Source organism: Siphateles boraxobius, unplaced genomic scaffold, assembly GCF_051911475.1.
Source record: "Siphateles boraxobius isolate OS27281-9 unplaced genomic scaffold, OSU_SipBor_1 41, whole genome shotgun sequence".
NCBI lineage: Eukaryota > Metazoa > Chordata > Actinopteri > Cypriniformes > Leuciscidae > Siphateles > Siphateles boraxobius.
Genome location: NW_027509042.1, coordinates 292,501 through 312,500, shown reverse-complemented (window position 1 = coordinate 312,500; position 20,000 = coordinate 292,501). Strand labels below are relative to the sequence as shown.

Genomic DNA, 20,000 nt, shown 5'->3' with positions numbered 1-20,000 from the left:
GTGTGTGTGTGTGAGAGCGTTCAGGAGATCAGTGTGTGTGTGTGTGTGAGAGCGTTCAGGAGATCAGTGTGTGTGTGTGTGTGTGTGTGAGAGCGTTCAGGAGATCAGTGTGTGTGTGTGTGTGAGAGAGCGTTCAGGAGATCAGTGTGTGTGTGTGTGTGTGTGTGAGAGCGTTCAGGAGATCAGTGTGTGTGTGTGTGTGTGAGAGCGTTCAGGAGATCAGTGTGTGTGTGTGTGGGAGCTTCACTGTGTTTCAACCTTCAGAGGATTTCACCATCCCTCGTCTAGCTGTGGCCATTTCAGCTCCAGTAATGATTGAATCTAGAGTTGAGAGACACTTAACTGCAGATTTAGGCTTTAGGTCTAGAATTAAAGTTAAGTCTAAAGTTCTGTCCAACAGGATTAATCTCACGAGTTTACCGTGAAGCTAAACTGATCAACACACGGCTGTAGATTGAAGCAACTGAATTAGTAGATAAACCTTGATTTAATACAAGTTACATCTAAATCCTCAGAATTACAGCAAACTTTATTCCAGACTGTCTTTCCATCATGGCTCTTGGAGATGGAGATCACTGGATTTTATCAGCAGTGAAGCCCACCGTGTGTGTGCGTGTGTGTGTGTGTGTGTGTGTGTGTGTGTGTGTGTGTGTGTGTGTGTGTGTGTTTGTGTGAGTGTGTATGTGTGAGTGTGTGTGTGTGTGTGTATGTGTGTGTGTGTGTGTGTGTGTGTTTGTGTGTATGTGTGAGTGTGTGTGTGTGTGTGTGTGAGTGTGTGTAAATGAATGAGACATGGAGGACAATTCCAAGCTGAATTTATAAGTATTTGATCAATTAATCTATATACACTGTAAAAACATGCAGATTTTACATTAAAGAATCATTTGATCTGACTGTGCTGAACTCTCAAGTTATATATATATATATATATATATAGAGAGAGAGAGAGAGATGCATTAATGTTTTTATAAACACATGAAGTTCTGATTCTATTGTTTTTGTAGTGAATTGTTGTTTATATATTTATAAATACATGCATAAATATGTGCATACGACACAAATCCGAATGAATCAGATCGTCAGTATGCACTATTGAGCATTTCATTAAAAATTAATATCACCATCTGGAGGAGTGTGAAAATTAAACTTTGTGTCATCTGCGTCAATGTACTGATAAACATCTGGCTATTTATAAAATCTCAGGAGGAGAACTTGCATAAACTTACCCCAATGATAACAGTGTCATCTCCTTGAAATGTGGGGATATATTTGTCTCCACGGAGGGTTTCTGACTGATTCAGGGGTCTGAAACGACACAACACCCTGATGTTGCATTCTGCGCTGTTATTATCATCAGCCATCCTGTGATGATGCTGGACTAAAGCCTCCTACAGATGCAACGATGCCGTGTGTCTCTGTTTCTTCAGATCTAATGCACACAGTCCTCTGGAGATGAATAGCGTTCACTGACAGGCGAAATAATCAGGATAAATAATCCGTTTGATGAGAAGCGCCAAGTGAACGTCGGAAATGCGCATCAAAACATTGTGCAAATCGAATCCGTCGTTAAAACATCAGACCGAACGCATAATACTGGAGTGTTTTCTGTGCATCTCGCTCTTGAGGTTGTGTTGTGAGTGTAATTAGTGCTGCAGATGTGCAGTGATGCTGCAGGGATACGGAGACACACGCGCGTGGTACAGAGACTCTCTGATTGGTCAGTATTTGACAGGGGGCGGGGCTTGTGCTGTCAACATGACAACTTATATTTATTTGAGTCAAAACTGCTTTCATACAGCACAAAGAAATGTATGTATACACTTTATGGCTTATAAAGACTTTATAAACTCTGATATATTAACCTTTATTTAAAATTAAAATAAAAAACGTGAATTTTCATTGTTCAACACAAACACAATAAATCCAAGTTGCATACATAGAAAGAGAGAATAATATGAATTCCATAAATACATAAATACTTTGAAATAATACATTACGCAAGGTATACAAGTAAATTATAACCAATTAAAGGGCTTGAAATTAAATCCTCGCGAGATTGCGCGAGGTTTTGTTTGTGTGAGTGACATCATAGCTGTCGTTGTGTCCTGTGTGCGCTCGCGCGTCATCCGCATCATTTAGCCGTGTATTTCTCCTTTCAAACTGCAGTAAAGAAACACACACCGCATATAAATTCATATTAAACTGCTTTTACGAAACGCGCTGCAATGGCCGATCCGAAGTATGCCAACCTGCCGGGCATCGTAAGTGATTCTTTCAGTCCATATCAACAATAACAGTGCGGTATATTAGCATTAGCATTAGCTGAGGCTAACGGTCTGAGGTGATTCTGAGCGAAATATTCATATATAAATTCACATTTACAGACTTACTAAGTATCCTTAGTAAGTATAAGACGCACAAGATTTTTTTTAAAGTGATGGAGTTATTTGACATTCTTGAATTTTCAGTTTGTTTAGAGGTGTGTTAGCTCATGTTTGCGACTGATGCTTGTTAATCATAACAGACAGAGTTTATAAATATCGCTTAAATGACTGATTTTCCAGCAATCTCTGTTGCTTATATGTTGAGTAAAGGGGGTGTTGTACACCAATATTTTGTGGGTATCTTGTAAGAAATAGATGTTAAGATGTTAAGGGCGTTGGCCAGATGTAAGATTGCTGTAATATAATGTCAATATTTTAATATGTCATGTTATTGCAGTCTTTTATTATGCTTATGCCAGCCTGTGTTGTTTACATTAGCAATACTTTAAGTCTATGGTGATCAATTAATACGGGGGTTCAATTAACGTTACAGGTTTTTACATTCGTCCCTTCAGTCTTTAAATTACATCCATAAATATTTTTATTCAGTTTTGTTCTCCCTGCTTTTTTGGCATATTAAATGTATATAAAGTTTGTGTGTCACAGTACAGTACCGGTCAATAGTTTGGAAAGATTACTATTTTTTTATGCTTCTGAAAAAAGTCTCTTATGCTCATCAAGTCTGTGTTTATTTGATTAAAAATAAAGAAAAATATCTCAATATTGCTGTTTTTTTTCTGTATTTTTGATCAAATAAATGCAGGCTTGATGAGCATAAGAGACTACTTTCAAAAAATATTAAAAATAGTAATGTTTTACTATTTGGACCGGGACTGTATTAGAGCTGGGCGATTGATTTTTTATTATAAAAAACTCGATTTACGATTCGATTCGACCCCCCCCCCCCTCCATTTAAAACAAAATAACTGCGAACTGTAAATATATGTTAGAAATATATATTTATTGTATTTAATTAAAGTGCATCAAAAACAAAATTGCAAAAGCAAACCCTTTCCTAACTGAAATGTCACTGTGCAACAAAGATTGTTAAACATCTAAATTATTGGAGAAAATAAATAGATTTTTTGAAAATATGAATCGATTTGATCTACAAACTCGATTTTTAAATCAAATCGATTTTTTTCCCAGCCATACACTGTATATATACTGTGTATGTACACACACACACACACTCTCTCTCTCTCTCTCTCTCTCTCTCTCTCTCTCTCTCTCTCTTTCTCTCTCTCTCTCTCGGATTTAAGTCTGATGTGCCTTTGACATTATATTGCATATATATTTGACATTATAAGTGACATTATTATTAAAATTACATAATTTCCTCACAGGCCTCCAACGAGCCTGATGTCTATGAGACTAGTGATCTGCCCGAGGATGACCAGGCGCAGTTTGAGTCGGTGAGTATCTCTCTGTGTGTGTGTGTGTGTGTGTGTGTGTGTGCAGTGACTCACATTAGAGCTAATTCTACTTTCCCTCCCCGTTCACTAACCCACCATCACTGTTTGACCCGCTCCGGATGCTAGTTTGTGCAAGTAAGACATGCATGGGTTGAAATCTTCCTGCCTTTCGCCTGTTTTCTAATCAGGGAAAGTCGCACAATTAGACATGGCGTGTTTATTATTTTCTCTTATTTTAACTAAGAACAGGTTCTTATATAACTAGTTTTGCCTGTGTGTGTATGTTGTGGGCTTATTACAGTATAGAAAATGTGTGAATTGGTAAAAGTGTGTTACAAGTTTTAATATAGTCATTCAATTATAATGAATAACCTCGATGACTCAGTGACTCAGAATATGGCTCATGTATTCAGGGTTTCTAACTTAAATTTGTAAACTTAATGCTGTTTGTTAGAACTAACACTAACTCCCTGAGAAATGCTGTGGAGTGACGTTTAGCTGTTTAAGTGTGTTTTAAGGAACAAATGGTGGTAAATGTGACAGTTTGACAGAAGTTATGTATGTATGTGAGTGTGTTTTTTCACTAACTTCCTTCCATCACTCTGCTTATAGAATATGTCCTTATATTGTATAAAACACTTTGCGTGTTGCAGCTTTAAAAGTGCTATATAAATAAAAATGTACTTCTAGGGCTAATTTTTAAAATCTAATTTGCAATTTTTTTTGAGAATTTTTGTGTTTATGTGTGATGTAAAATGCAATTTTAAACAAGTTTGCTGTGCTTATTTAGAGGGCTGCACAATTTGGCCAAAAATGTTTTGATTATATGTCAGTATGAATATAAAATACCAATTATAAAAATTATTATTTTTAGTATTATTATTAATATTACCGTATAAAAATGTTTTACAAAATATTCATATTGTAATATTTGACATGTAAATCAGAAAGTATTTAGGAGAAATAATTAGTTCCGGGCAACAATTAATCGCATCCGAAATAAAAGTTTGTGTTTACATAATATATGTGTGTGTACTGTGAATAATTATTTTGTGTGTTATTTATATATAAAATATTTATAATTTATATAGAATATAAATGATGTAGAAATATATATACATGCAAATTTTTCTCAAATATATACATGCGTATGTGTGTATTTATATATACAAAATAATTATACACAGTACACACACATATATTATGTAAACACAAACTTTTTATTTTGGATGCGATAAATCATTGCCCAGCACTAGAAATAAGATAATAATAATAATAATTCTATTTAACTCTACAACTGTAAAATTACATTACCAGTATTCATGGGTGTCTTAATTTTTTTTGTATTTAATTAAATTTTTATATTGGCCTTAAATTTTCTCTTCTGTTGACATCAATCCTGATGAAGATGATGGTTGGCGCATGTTGCACATTAAAGTGACTATATTAAGTAATATTAATATATATTTGAGTACTGAGTAATATTAAGCAACCAAATGCACTTGCTATAGGATTAGGGTTTGGTTGAGGGTTAGTTGTAGGGCTGCAACAACTAATCGATAAAATCGATTATAATCGATTATGAAAATCGTTGTCAACGAATGTCATTATCGATTAGTTGGTCTGCTTACGTCACGGGGAGCGTTTACTGGTACGCACACACACGCAAGGTCTCTCTCCCTCAGGCGCTCTGCCGAGCGCGCGCGCTACACGGTTTGGAGCAGTCTCTTCTGTCTCGCATGCGCGCTCTTGCTTGCGCGCTCTAGATTTCGGGAGTTTGAACTAATTCGCGGGCATCAGGGAGCCGCAATCAATATGCGGGAGACTCCCGGGACTTCCGGGGATGTCTGTATTTTGTCTCGAGCATCAGGTTGCGGAATCAGTTCGCTCGCAACGTAAGTGATGGATTAAAATAGCGCTACCGCAGAAATAGGTTCAATTAAAACGGTGTTTACAAAGCGAAGCACTAAATATAAACGCAGTTAATAACAGCAGCAGTAAAATATTGTTTTTTAGTCACTGTATTCAGTGGTTTTCAGCGAATGCTTGTGCACTAATGCATAATTTCTCCTGTCCTTTACTCAAGCCTGTTAGCTTGCTGGGTAACGTTACCTCCATTCCGTTCTCTTTTTATAGCATTTGTCTACTAAGTTTTAATTGTTTTTCAAACGCGATCTACTGCGGCTCTACATTCACACAATTGTTTTCAGTCTTTCTATATTTATTTAATCAATTTATCCTTATATTATTCTTTTATATATTATATATAATATATATTATATTCTTTATCCTTATATTCCTTATATATAATTAATTTTAAATAAAAATTAAATGAATTATATATTTTAGATGTTTTTAGTTTGTTTTTAGTTCAGATATTCACATCTGAACAACATGTCTGTGTAAATTTGTTTTAACAAAAATTGTGTTAAAACATAATATGTTGGATATCATTTTTTTAACAATAATCATGTTTGTCAACTTGCCATCAGCAATTATCATTAAAAACAATGCAAATATTGATATTAGTAAAACTCAATGTGTGGCTTTTGCACTTTTTAAAGTACACTTTTACACATAAATACCCTGATTTACGGTTTTATTTAGTTATAATAATAAAAAAATCTAATTTAATTTCTATCCGATTAATCGAAAAAATAATCGTCCGATTAATCGATTATCAAAATAATCGTTAGTTGCAGCCCTAGTTAGTTGCATGTAATTATGGCTAATTTACTGTTATGACTATGGTAATAATATGGTAATAACAACTGCAAAATAAAGTACTTTTTTTAATCTTTGTGATTTGCGATTACAGTTTTATTTTGATGAGTTGTGCAACCCTTCGTCCTTTTATCCTGTAACTCTGATCTGGATGCATTGATTCCCTCATCCTTCTTATTCCTGGAGTGAAGGAGTGTGTCACTAACATCTGCTCTCTTCCCAGATCAACACGACTAATGTTTGACATGCTCGTTTTTGTAGAACGTCTCATGTGACCGTCTCAAAGTGCTTTCAGCATTTGCTCTTGTGTAAATCTCTTCTTACCAGGTGGAGATAACATTATCCACTGACCCGAGAGCAGTTTTGTGTTCATAAGATGATCAGATGAAGAAATGCACCGTCGTTATTCAGTATCAGTTGTAGTAACGAGGCCTGCAGCTCTAATTAAGACTGATGAAATAAACAAGCAATCCAGTGATACTCACAACACAGCGCTCTGTTCTCCCTTCCCTTCAGCTCCTGTTGTGCATGTCATATGATAACTACATTAATATCTCTCTCTCCTTCTCTTCCTCACTCTCTTCTGTTTTTCTCTTTCTCTTTTGCTCTAACTGTCTTTGGGGACCCAAGGAGCTGGTAAGAGTTTCTGATTCCCCTTTAACACTCTTCTAAACCAATCAGATCGTGATCAGTGCATGTGCATCTGTGAACTCCACACGCATTTGGAGCTGAGCATTAATGTGATTGGCAATATTGAGCAATAATTAATACAGTGTAAAGTGCAGACTAGTTTTAGCTGTGATGCATATAGATCTCTTTAATCCCTTAACTGTCACCGCCTTAACTATCGCTTGTTTTAATAATCGTAAATTAGGTATCACTCGAAAGCTTAGAAGCTCAAAAATTTATCCTGTGAAAACCATTTTGAAATTGGAAATTGCGTTACCATGGAAATGGTACTTTAAATTCTTTTAGCTGGCTCTTCCCCCAGTGGGCGTCGTCAGCTTTCATATTTCAAAATTATTTTAACTACTTTATTATCATAAAACATATCGTCGGATAGGTCTGAGTCTTAAGGTTCCATATTTGGTGACTATTTTGTGATAGAAGTGATATTTGGACAGAAATGTATTCATTTATAACGGGTAAATGGATCAAAAAATAATTCAATGGAATGTGGTCGACACCCGGTGGATATTTTTGGTACAGAACAAAATCTCAAATTCAAAACTTTTTGTGATATCAATTTCAAATTTGGAACACAACTTTGTTAGATATATGGCTTCGATTTTATAGTAAAAATAATTTGTAAAGTATATATTTTATATAAAATAAAAAATGTTTATGAAATAAGTCTCTTATGCTCATCAAGACTGCGTTTATCTGATTAAAAATACAGAAAAAACAGTAATATTGCGAAATATTAAAAGCTGTATTTTCAGCATCATTACTCCAGTCTTCAGTGTCACATGATCCTTCAGAAATCATTCTAATATGATGATTTATTATCAATGCCGGAAACAGTCGTGCTGCTTAATATTTTAATATTTGATTAACAGTAAATCTAAACTTTCATAACTTTTTCATACTTTACATAGGTCTATATTCTAAAGCAGTCTTGGATTACAACTGTTTAATTTTGGATAGTACATTTTCACATTTTTTCTCAAAAAGACAGTTAAGGAGTTAAACATTTGACACGACCATTACAATGTAAAATGTGTCAGTCGGTTCGTGAGATTCGTGAAGCATCATCTCTGGTTCTCCGTCATGTCCTCGTCCCAGTGATTATCCAGAAATGAAAAGTCTGTATACGCAACACATATGCTTTAAATGATGCTGAAAATGCCCTTCGTTCTGACATTCCCTGCCAATTAAAACAGAAAAGTGTCAAATACTGTGTGAGTTCACCCTACGCTTGCATTCATCAGTCTGTGGAAGTGTGTGTTCATGTTTCTCCAACTTAATGGCCACAGTAGAGCAACATACAGACGTTTCAGCTTCATAGTTTTCTTTCATAATGAACTTTTAGTAGTGTTTACTAAACTAAATTTACATTTAAAGGGATAGTTCACCCAAAAATGTAAATTCTGTCAGTAATTACTCACCCTCATGTTGTTCAACCTCGTAAGACTTCGTTCATCTTCGGAACACGAATTAAGATATTTTTGATTAAATCTGAGAGCTGGATCACTCCTCCATAGGCTTCTAAGGGATTGACACTTGTTCCCCGAAAAGTTATTAAAGAAATCGTTAAAATAGTCCAAGTGACTACAGTGGCTCAATCTTCAGTTCATCAAGCGACGAGAATACTTTTGTGCGCAAAAACAAACAAAAATAACGACTTTATTTCAACTATGCATTTCCTTCTCTGTGGGCCTCGAGTCAGTTAGCGTAGTGTGATTGCGTAGAGCTACATCACACGGAGGCTCACTATTGGCCGACGCTGGTCATGTGTGTGATGATGCGTGTGACGTACAACACAGAAACACTACACTATTACACTAGTGAACTCACTCGAGGCCCACAGAGAAGGAAATTAATAGTTTAAATAAAGTCGTTATTTTTGTTTGTTTTTTGCGCAGAAATAAACTTCTCGTCACTTGATAAACTTAAGATTGAGCCACTGTAGTCACTTGGACTATTTTAACGATGTCTTTAATAACTTTTCGGGGAACAAGTGTCAATCCCTTAGAAGCCTATGGAGGAGTGATCCAGCTCTCAGATTTAATCACAAATATCTTAATTCGTGTTGCGAAGATGAACGAAGGTCTTACGGGGTTGAACAACATGAGGGTGAGTAATTACTGACAGAATTTACATTTTTGGGTGAACTATCCCTTTAAAGAAGGGAATGAGCCATAGAAAGTGCCCTAGTAGTAACACACTAAACAGTTTTGCAGTCAAGCATAGATGTTTTGAGTTTGCTGCAGTATTTTAGATGATTCTGGAGCTTATTAAACACCGTCGGCTTGAATCTCTTCTGTCAGATTGATGTGTGTGTTTGAGAGGATAAATTGTTTGGTGCACGTACTGATGCATGATGGTCTACGAGTCACGTTTTTCTGTTTGAGTGAATTAAATCAGTTGAGCTGCACAAAAGTCCTGTGTGATCACGACACGCACGTCACTCTTAAAATCAACATTTCAATCAGCCACGCCCCTTCTGTGGGAGGGGCTTAGCTGCCTCAACGATTCAGCCAATCAAAGCTTAAGAAGCGTCTCCTTAATGATTAGCTGCATGCGTTTCTCGTGTGATTGGTTGATAACTCGTCTCACAGGAGGAGCTGTGCAGCGACAGCGTGGAGCGGATCGTCGTCAATCCCAATGCCGCTTACGACAAGTTTAAAGACAAACACGTCAGCACCAAGGGTTTGGGTGAGTACAGCGATTTCTTTTAAGCAATTCTCACAAAAGACAGTTTATCTTTGTTATGTTGTTGTTGTTCTCGTTTGTTACACTCTTGTGAATGTTTAAATGTAAACATTTCACTGGTCGTTTTCATAAGAGACGAGATGCATTCAAGCTGTTATAATGAATGCAGACTCAAAAAACCCGTCTTGGCTTTTAAATGGTGTTTCAATAAAGATGGTTAGTTTATAATTTGGTCTTTGAGGATTTGATCAATAGTATAGTTTACAGTCAGAGAAACTGGATCTGGTTTTGCTTGTGTCTGACTAATGTTTTACTTTATTATAGTAAACAAAAACCATTTTAAAAAGTGTTACTTGAAATGGAAACATTTTTACCTGAAATGAAATAGTCCCCTTGTAGTCAATAATTTTATAAACTCATCTTTGATCACCCTAACTAAATATTTAAACCTTTTTTTCTTGAAAAAAAATTCTTCATGCCTTAAAATATCTTGAATGTAACTCGACACCCTCGCCTCATTTAGTATACGCGGTACTGTGAATATGCAAATGAGCCCCGCCTCCACTCACTCACTCACTCGGAGATCCACTCGTTGATGATCACACGTTGATCTGATTGGTTACAAGGTAGTTTGTGACGTCAGAAACACCAGCGATTTCAAACCATGTTTTTGGTTCACTGCAGTTTTAAGCAGAAAATACTCAGCAATGCTGTTCACTTATGAATTTACACATGGTTTGCCTTAAAGCATATTAAAAACACCACATAGACATATAAACAATATTAAAAACTGGATTTTCACCAAATATATTTTATATCAGCTAGTTGCCAATGCAACATTTCTCATTTTCATGTAGTTTAACTTGATGTACTAAAATAAATAAATAAATAAATAATCAAAAAAACTATATATATATATATATATATAAAATTCACACTATTGATCAAAACTCTAATACTATTTCAATGATACTCAAATAACATGGTGTGATTTTGTGCAGATTTCTCGGACCGCATCAGTAAGAACAGCAGGGTGGGCTACGAGTCTGGAGAATACGAGCTCGTGAGTGACTCAAGAGTCGTTTGGTTTAATACAGTACCTCATCATTTGTCCTGATGAATGTTCTCTCGACCTGCAGTTAGCTGAGGGTTGTGGCGTGAAGGAAACTCCTCAGCAGAAATATCAGCGGCTGGTGAACGAGATTCACGAGCTCTGCCAAGATGTGGAACGTATTCAGGTAAGAAATAAACATCGGCTTTCCTCCATTTTCCCGAGTTCTCATATACTCTCACCATCTGCATTATTCGCATGAAATTTGATTAAATAAATAAAAAAATTACATGACTTGAAAATTAGAAAAAGACAACAGTGGAATTGAATAGAAATGAAAAAAGTTATTAATAATAATAATAATAATAATAATCGTCAAAAGATTATTACTATTATAAATAATAAAATAATAATCATCTATAATAATATTTTTTCACAGTACAAGTTGGTTCTTTATACCGGAAACTATATCAGTTATTTTAGTTTTATTCTAGTTTTGAATTGGATTTTATTTTTTATATATTTTTTTTAATTTTATTATGTGCTTTTGTCATTTTATTTGATTTTAAACATTGCTATTTAGATTTAATTCATTTTCATTTCAAGTTTTAGTTTTTATTGAAACATCTGCTTCTCTTTCATTCACGCGAGTTCTCATTTCACCATCTGCAATATTCAATAGAAAAGATACAAAGCGTCAATTTTAATTTCATGGTGACTTTAGTCATATGACTTTTGTTATTCCGCCCCTGAAGAAAGCAGTGCTTCTGATAAACAGCAAATGTGACGTTTTACTGTGACGTTATAAATTTGTCATCTGATTTTTTTTTTCTCAAGACTGGTTATAACTTTTTACAATCTAATTTGAATAGGAAAAATTAGACTGATTTTACCTCTTATCTAACTGCTATTTGGTCAAACTAGTTCTTAAGACAGTACATAGTGGCTAAGTTTATGCAACTGACCCCTGCTTAGAACATCGAACATCTTTTTTTGATGAACTATAAGACGGGTTTTCAAACTGGGCTCCAGGAAAAGAGAAAAACGGTGTAATAAAATCTGCAATATTCCATAGAAAAGATACATATCGTCAATTTTAATTTCATGGTGACTTTAATTACATGAGTTTTGTTATTCACTTTGTTTCCGCCCATGAAGATAGCAGTGCTGCTGACAAACAGCTCATGTTTTACTGTGACGTGTGTGTGTGTCCTGCAGGTCACCACTAAAGAGAGCAGTGCTGAGGAGCGCTTGACTCCGGTGGCTTTGGCTCAGCAAGCGGCACAGCTCAAACAGCAGCTGGTTTCTGCTCATCTGGACTCTCTGCTCGGACCCAACGCCCACATCAACCTCACCGACCCCGACGGAGCTCTTGCCAAGTGAGTCTTCTGTGGCCGGTTGCAGAAACTGCTTAGACTAGTCTCAAAGGGGTGGTATAATGCCCCGTTTTACAAGATGTAAAATAAGTCTTTGATGTCCCCAGAGTGTGTATGTGAAGTTTTAGCTCAAAACACCCCACGGATAATTTTCTATAGCATGTAAAAATTCCCCCTTTTTGAGGGTGAGCAAAAACGTGTCGTTTTGTGTGTGTCCCTTTAAATGCAAATGAGCTGCTGCTCCCGGCACATGGGGCGGAGCTACAACAGCTCGTGTGTTAGCAGCTTGCAGACGCGCACTAAAATGTCAGAAACTGTTCAGCCTTTTATGTTCAGACCGAAGTCAGACAATGATGGAGAGACTCAAGAAGAAGTGACAACATGTAGAATGCAACAGGACTTTTCTGAATAGTTAGTTGATGAATTTATGTAGATGATGTTGAGTTAACTATCTTCAAGTCATTGATTAGCATATTCTATCATGATAATCTATCAATCATGTTCCCGGGGGCGGGGTTTATGTAAATGTTTGGGTTCATGATGTCACTAACCAGGGAGGAATGTCGTGTTGTTCCTACCAGTCGTTTGTTGTAGTCCTTAAAAAGCAATTTCTGTATAAGTAAATATCTCCCTTTGCTTTGAACTTTGAGCGTCGTAACTTTGCAGATGTTGTTTATGCTCAAACAGCAACATTACACACTAACTAAAGTTAGAAAAGTGAAATCATATTCAACCCCCCCTTTAAAGATTAGTCATCTCATTATTTTTTTTCAAGGCTGGTTCTAACTTTTTACAATCTAATATGAATGGGAAAAATAAGACTCATTTTACCTCTTATCTGCTAGTTTATCAAACTAGTTCTTAAGACAGTCTTAACATAGTGGCTAAGTTTATGCAACTGACCCCTGCTTATAGTTCATCAAAAAAAGATGTTCGATGTTATAAGACGAATTTTCAAACTGGGCTCCAGGAAAAGAGAAAAACTGTAATAAAATGTGTGTGTGGGTGGGGGAATCATAAAATAAGATTAAAATAAATTCAATTTTTTTTAAAATAAATAAAAAAATACATTAAAATAAATAACTAAATAAATAAATAGAAAAATACATGTAATTAAAATAATTATTATTAAAATAATAAAATAATAATCATTTATAATAATTATTGTTGACACTATAAATTGGTTCTTTGTACCAGAAACAATTTTTTTTTTGATTTGATTACATTTTTGCCATTTTGTTATGTGCTTTTATCATTTTATGAATTATTTGGTGTTTATCTTTAAATATTGCAATTTAGGTTTAATTTATTTTAATTTCAAGTTTTAGTTTTTATTAGTTTTAGTTTCCGCCCACTTTGGGCTTCGGAAACATCAACATCACAGATACTACATCCATATTTTTTTTTACAGTCGATGGTTCTAACACATCCTGAGCAAACAAATACAACACCGAACATGATGATTTATCATATCGGAGTTTCTTGCTCTTATAAGTGTGTGAAGCATCTCTTCTTCTCTGTTTCTCTGGGCGCAGGCGGTTGTTGACTCAGCTGGAAGTGGCGCGGGGCGTTCGGAGCGGTTCAGGAGGAGAGGGAAAGACAGCGGCACCCAAAGGCCCGGATGGAGTTATTCTCTACGAGCTTCACAGCCGACCAGAGCAAGAGAAGTTCACTGAATCTGCCAAGGTACGGCTTTGTATAACATCCGGCATACTGGTGGAACGGATCACGAAATTCACGGCTCGGATCATTTTTATATATATGACTTAACTTTGCTTTTCATTTATTACTTTAAAGCTCACTTGAAGTTCTTTCGATACCACATCAAAAACTACTAGCCTAACTGATAAAGTTCACACATTATTAAAAACAAGTGAGCAGTCAGTAGTAAAAGAAGAACAAATACACAAATTACAGGCAGAGATGAATACTAACAAAGTTACAGTCTAACAGTAGTATTAATAATAAAGCATAAAGGTAAAATAACACTGTTCACTGTAGAAATTAAATATATTTTCATCTTTGTTAAAGCTGTATTTAGTAGTTTTAACATTAATGACACAGACAGTAGGAATATTAGGCTGCTGTCACTTTAAGACCGACTGCAGTCTCTCTCACTCTTTTTCTCTTTCTGTAATTCAAATTCAAATAGCTTTATTGGCATGACTTGTACAGCATTGGCCATTACATATGCAATGAACAAAATCACAAAAGTCAATAAATCAATCAGTAAAAAATGCATGAATACATTTATGTATATATATATATATATATATATATATATATATATATATATATATATATATATATATATATATATATATATATATAATTATTTAAAAAAACAAGCACATTAAATACACTTCAGACAATAGGTTTTTAGTCCTGACTTTAGTTTTGTCTACTGGCTGACTCTCGTAGCTTGTGGCAGGCTGTTACATACTTTGCTGCTGTTGTGATTGAGCTAGAGTTTTCTCCCAAAATATGATTTAATTTTTCTGAATTTGGTAATGCCATAAAATTTGGTTCTAGTTGTTGGAATCTAGTGTAATAGTTGGATCCAATCCACTCTCTCTCACTCATCTGGGAATCACATGCGTGCCGAACCATGGGGCAGCAGGTCCGTACGGATCAACTGCGATACTATCACAAATCCTGTGATCAAATACCTAATCCGTTGTGATGTCACTTCCTGATGTGCTTCCTGACGCACGTTCTCTCTGTGACTGTAGGTGGCGGAGCTGGAGAGGCGATTGGCTGAACTGGAGATGTCGATCGGCTCCGGCTCGGATAAACAGGTGCACGAGACACGCTTACTAGCAAAACTGATCAGGGTTCCCACTCGTCCTGGAAAACCTGGAAAATCGCTGATAAACTTTGCAGTCATGGAAAACACATGGAAAATTTGAGAAAATGTAAAATGTCCTGGAAAATCTTGTTGTTGTCCTGGAAAATATATATATATTTTTTTTAAGTTCTTCGGTTTTTCTTTAGCAGAGAACAAAGAGATTATCAGTATATTGCTCAAACCCCACACACAATATAGCCTACTAGCCGAGACTCCTCCTTTATGTGTCCAGATGTGACGTAATGACGCAAAAACATGCTCTAATTTCCAGTGGAAATCCCCCAGTACAACTGGAATTAAAAACATTATTACAAGCGTACAGTTTTGAATCGAGCTACGGCAAGCAGATAGTTTTGAACACTGGCTGGATATGTACTTGCTCAAATTTATTTTGGATAATTTTTAACCCAAAAAAAGTTACGGACTGGAGCTTTAAATAAAACCTTCAAATAGTTCCGATATTTTTTGCTATAATAGTGACACTGGTAACAAGAACAATTTGTCATAATATATGATTAAGAGCTCATATTAAAAACTGATTAAGTCATGGTAATAAAAGACTTGAATTCGAAATCGCCCCCTCAACCCTCATTCACTATTCCCTACGTTTGTCCACTAATACTGTTCACTTGAAGGAGTGAATGAAAACGAGTGAGAAAACGATTCGGACAGCTGTTGAGCTTACATCGGTTGTACACTCGTTATTTCAGTGCAATGTGGGATTGAATGAGTGCACTCAGTCAGTAACGTCCACTATGGTATCAGACAGCACTACAAAATGGCTGTCCCCTCAAATAGCATCATATCTGAGGGTATACGGGGCGATTTCGGATTCAGGATTAGAGAGCAATATATCACTTTAGCGCGTGATCCTTGTCTTTTATTCCCGCCATAGTAAAATTGAAAATGACCTGGGAAAGTCCTGGAAAATGATCGCTGAAAAAGAGTGGGAACTCTTGCTGACGGAGTTGATGCTTATAAATGCTTTTTGTTAGATCGTAAGATAACTCCACGTTTAGTTGAAACACATTTCTTTTTTATTCCGTCACTCATGTACACCGAGGAACAACCCCCAACACCAGATACCCTTCATCGCCCACCGAAGCAAGGTGCTACTCCCCACACCCCCACAACAGTGCCCCCTTATGGCGAGATATGCCGCCAAGATAACAAACAGGAGTAACAATCTCCCTCTCTTAAAAAAAAAACAACAACAAAAAACGACCAGCTAACCTGTCATGGTGTATTAAATATGAACAACAAAATAACAAAAGGTTATTAGTAAGGGAAGGGGGAACTCATGCTTGAGTTCACTTAACAGTCCAGCATCCTTCATAGAGAGCCTTAAGAAGTGAGGTTGAGGAAGCTCCCTTTTTTGTAAGACAGTCTGCAAGTTGATCTTTTGTTTCAGACCATAACACTTGATCAACCCTCTTAGTTTGGATCAGTTCTTTTATCGAACTGATTTCCAAACGCAGTCTTTTCTCAGCAACAAACTTAGTAGACTTCAGTGCATCAACAAGAGAGAAATTATCAGTGACACAGATAATGGGTAGAGGAGAAACAGTACAACCAGCATTCAGTTCAGAAAACAGAGTTGACAAAAAAATGGCATTATCAATCCCCTCAGACATAGCAAGCGTTTCACCTGCAAGAGTGCTTCTGACAACTCTCTTAATTCTCTTAGATTGCCATGAAATAGGAGAGAACTGCCCATTTTCACCCATCAAAACGATGAAGTACCCACCTTGAGTACCCCCATCTGAAAGATTTGCAAATGATGCATCAGTGAATGTAACCATCTTTAAGTTACTGTCTTTCCCAAGCTGTTGAAAGTTCAACTGAACTGACTTGGTCTTGAGTTTACAGACTACCCTGTTAGCTTCATTAATGTTCTGTACTGTAGCTTGTTTGAGACAAGATGCCAAATTACTTGCATCAAACATGACATCAGGCCTGCTCTGTCTCGCAACCCACAGAAGTTGACCTATCTTTGACCTAAGCTGTTCTCTCTCCTCTTCTGTGAGAGGTGAAGCGGACTCTGCTGCTCGTGAAGGCGTGATATGTATGGGCTGTAGGTGCTGAATGTATGTCATTTGGTGTATTTGTACCTTCTTGCCCAAAGTCACAAAATCCACACCCACATAGGAAAAGTTATTGTGAGCTTCACGACCTACATTGAACTTTGATCTAAGGTAAGGTATCACACTCTCTGAAAACAGCTGTGAACCTCCCCATATGAAATCATCAACGTGACAAGCAAGCACACCAGTTACCTTCGCATCCTCATCAAGCCAGTAGAAAACTGCAGGGTCAACCTTAGACACAATACCTCCTGCTTCAGTCATAATGCTTTTAACCCTGTTATACCAATACAATGAGGCATCAGCTAAACCATACACACATTTTCTTAGTTTCCAAAGTGTCCCTGTGCCATTGGCCTCCAGTGGTGGTTTGATAAAAATGTCTCTGGACAGCTCCATGCCTTGTAGGAAGGCAGATTTTATGTCCATTGAGTGAAGTTCCCATTGTCTTTGACATAACACTGCCACTAGAAGTCTCAGTGACTCTGAGGCACAAGTCGGCGAGTCCTTTTGCAGCTCAGAAACTTGTAGCTCCTCAAATCCTCGTGCAACAAGTCTTGCTTTGGGAACTAATCCATTTTCAGTCTCTTTCAAAGTGCACACCCATCGAGTGGAGACGCACTTTTGTCCTTTGTCTTCAACTTCTTCAAACACCTCGTTCTGTCTCCAATTTTGTATTTCCTTTTCTTTTGCTTCATCAAAAGACACATCCTTAGTCACAAAAACATCCTCATGTGTATCCGAATTTGGAACCTCTTTCTGGACACGAAGATCCTCTAATTGTGACAGATCTGCTGATTCACTGTTACCAGCTACCTCCGCAGGCTCAAGTAGCTCCAAGTTATACCAGTTCTTATATTTTCCCTTGGCTTTTCCAGCACGTCCTAGCACCTTTGCTGTTTGTGAAACACCACTTGCTTGGTTTCTAAATGTCACAATTTGTCCAGTCTTTATGTTAATGTTTCCAATGTCTGATCTCTCTGCTTCTGCATTTTCAACAGCAGGTAAAGGATCATTCTCTGCGTTTTCTACATTTTTCTCTTCTTCAATGATGTCCACTGTACGTTGTCATTGGTTATTCTCCTCAGAGACAATCTGAGGCTCTTCATTTTCATGAGTAACTTTTCTTAACCTCAGTTGGTGCACTCTGACACAGGTGCCTCCATGTCTGACAAAAACAACTGCACTGTCCTGTCCGATGACCACTCCAGGCCCTTTCCATTCTGGACAGTCCACTCGTTTGTAATAAACCTTATCTCCAGGTTCGTATCGCTCGTCAGTGGGCCGTAACTGTTTCTTTAGAGCTCTCCGTATCCTCTCCGAACATTCAGCTTCTGTAAAAGCCTTTCTTGCAGCATGCAGGGCTGAAATGTGCTTAGCAACCCATTCACTCTTGGTAGTCCCCTCTAGAGCCGGTGCTTTGTCTATTAACACTGAGGGCAGATTAGGATTCTGCCCGAACACCAGCTGATGTGGACTGTACCCATGGACACTTTGCATACAGTTCTTTGCCATCAAGGCCCAGTCCATTGCAGTGCTCCAGTCACATTCAGTACTAGCTTTCACTTTCATTATGATCTCAGTTAAGGTTTGATTATGGCGCTCCAACAGCCCATTGCTCCAGGGGCTGTAGGCAGGTGTTGTCTTAACTTCAATATTAAAGTTCTCGGCCATGTCTCTCACTTCTTCATTATTAAACTCGCCACCATTGTCACTGAATAGCTTTTGCGGTGGGCCATGTACACTGATCCAATCGTGGATAAAACGCTTGACAATTTCAGAAGCCCTCTTGGTGGTGAGGACACTACCAGCACTAAAACGAGTAAACTGGTCAATAATGTGTAGGTACCAGACCCCTGGCTCAAGCTCGTGCAAATCTAGAGCAACTGTTTCATTATACGTAGATGCCAGTGGTAATCCGACAGCAGGTTTTGGTTTGGTTCTACAATATTTCTGACACGCTTCACATTGATTTATGATCTTTTGCAACAGGCTGGGGCATTCTGCGTCCTTGTTGCCAGAATTATTCATCAGTCTTTGTAGTTTGTCTGCAGAGGCATGCCCGAACTGTTTATGAAGCTTTTCCAAAACTTTCATCTTCTCACTTGTGTTCATCTTGTCTGTGATTGACAATATTTCATCTTCAACTGTTAATATCTGATCAGAGTGAGCAGGATTTTTATTTTCATTGTCCACAATGTTCACACAATAATGTCCAGAGCTTGTAAAGTCTAGTTTGACCGGCTGGTTGAACATTACTGCGCTGTCATTTTCCATATTCAGAACGGTCCCTGCCCTTTTTAATGATGTCTTACTCAAAAGCAGGGGGATGTTTACAGGTACCACTTCTGTTTCAATATTACACTTCATGTTGCCAATCTTTGCAGGAATTTTTACTCTTTTTCCTGAGTAAACTACTTTTCCATCTCCAAACTTGAAAGGCCTGTGACTTTCTGCTTCTGTTTCTTTCATCATCTTTACACTTTTCTTCTGTAACACAGTACTGTAGTTGTCAAGCCACTCTTGTCCACAGACTGTCCTAGTACAAGCAGTGTCTATTATTGCTGAGCCAAAACATTCGGTCATGAATATTTCTGCATCTGTCGGTGATTCTTTGGTGTACAGAGTAATATTACACTCTTCCATGTCAGTTTTATCTTCTGTAATCTTAACACTCTCACCTTTATGCGGACAATCTTTGACCCAGTGATATGTACTTTGGCACACTGCACATTTCGATCGCTGTCCGTACTTATCCAGCGGGTTAGTACCGGGCTGTGGAGTTTTCTGATGAGCGCTTTGC

General features: G+C 37.0%; 2 protein-coding genes across 2 annotated transcripts in view; one reads left to right on the top strand and one right to left on the bottom strand.

Moving 5' to 3' along the window:
* LOC143706082 (kinesin heavy chain-like) overlaps positions 1-1,638 on the bottom strand; it is a 68,862-nt gene extending 67,224 nt beyond the window's left edge. Inside the window, exon 1 of the mRNA XM_077197636.1 lies at positions 1,227-1,638. Coding sequence (XP_077053751.1) covers positions 1,227-1,361 — 135 coding nt within the window. The 5' untranslated portion in view covers positions 1,362-1,638. The remainder of the gene's footprint in view (positions 1-1,226) is intronic.
* Positions 1,639-2,070: 432 nt separating this feature from the next.
* LOC143706085 (dynactin subunit 2) overlaps positions 2,071-20,000 on the top strand; it is a 28,084-nt gene continuing 10,154 nt past the window's right edge. The window contains exons 1-8 of the mRNA XM_077197642.1: positions 2,071-2,261; positions 3,671-3,739; positions 9,745-9,841; positions 10,840-10,901; positions 10,978-11,076; positions 12,108-12,268; positions 13,801-13,951; positions 14,998-15,063. Of these exons, the coding sequence (XP_077053757.1) occupies positions 2,226-2,261; positions 3,671-3,739; positions 9,745-9,841; positions 10,840-10,901; positions 10,978-11,076; positions 12,108-12,268; positions 13,801-13,951; positions 14,998-15,063 (741 nt within the window). The 5' untranslated portion in view covers positions 2,071-2,225. The remainder of the gene's footprint in view (positions 2,262-3,670; positions 3,740-9,744; positions 9,842-10,839; positions 10,902-10,977; positions 11,077-12,107; positions 12,269-13,800; positions 13,952-14,997; positions 15,064-20,000) is intronic.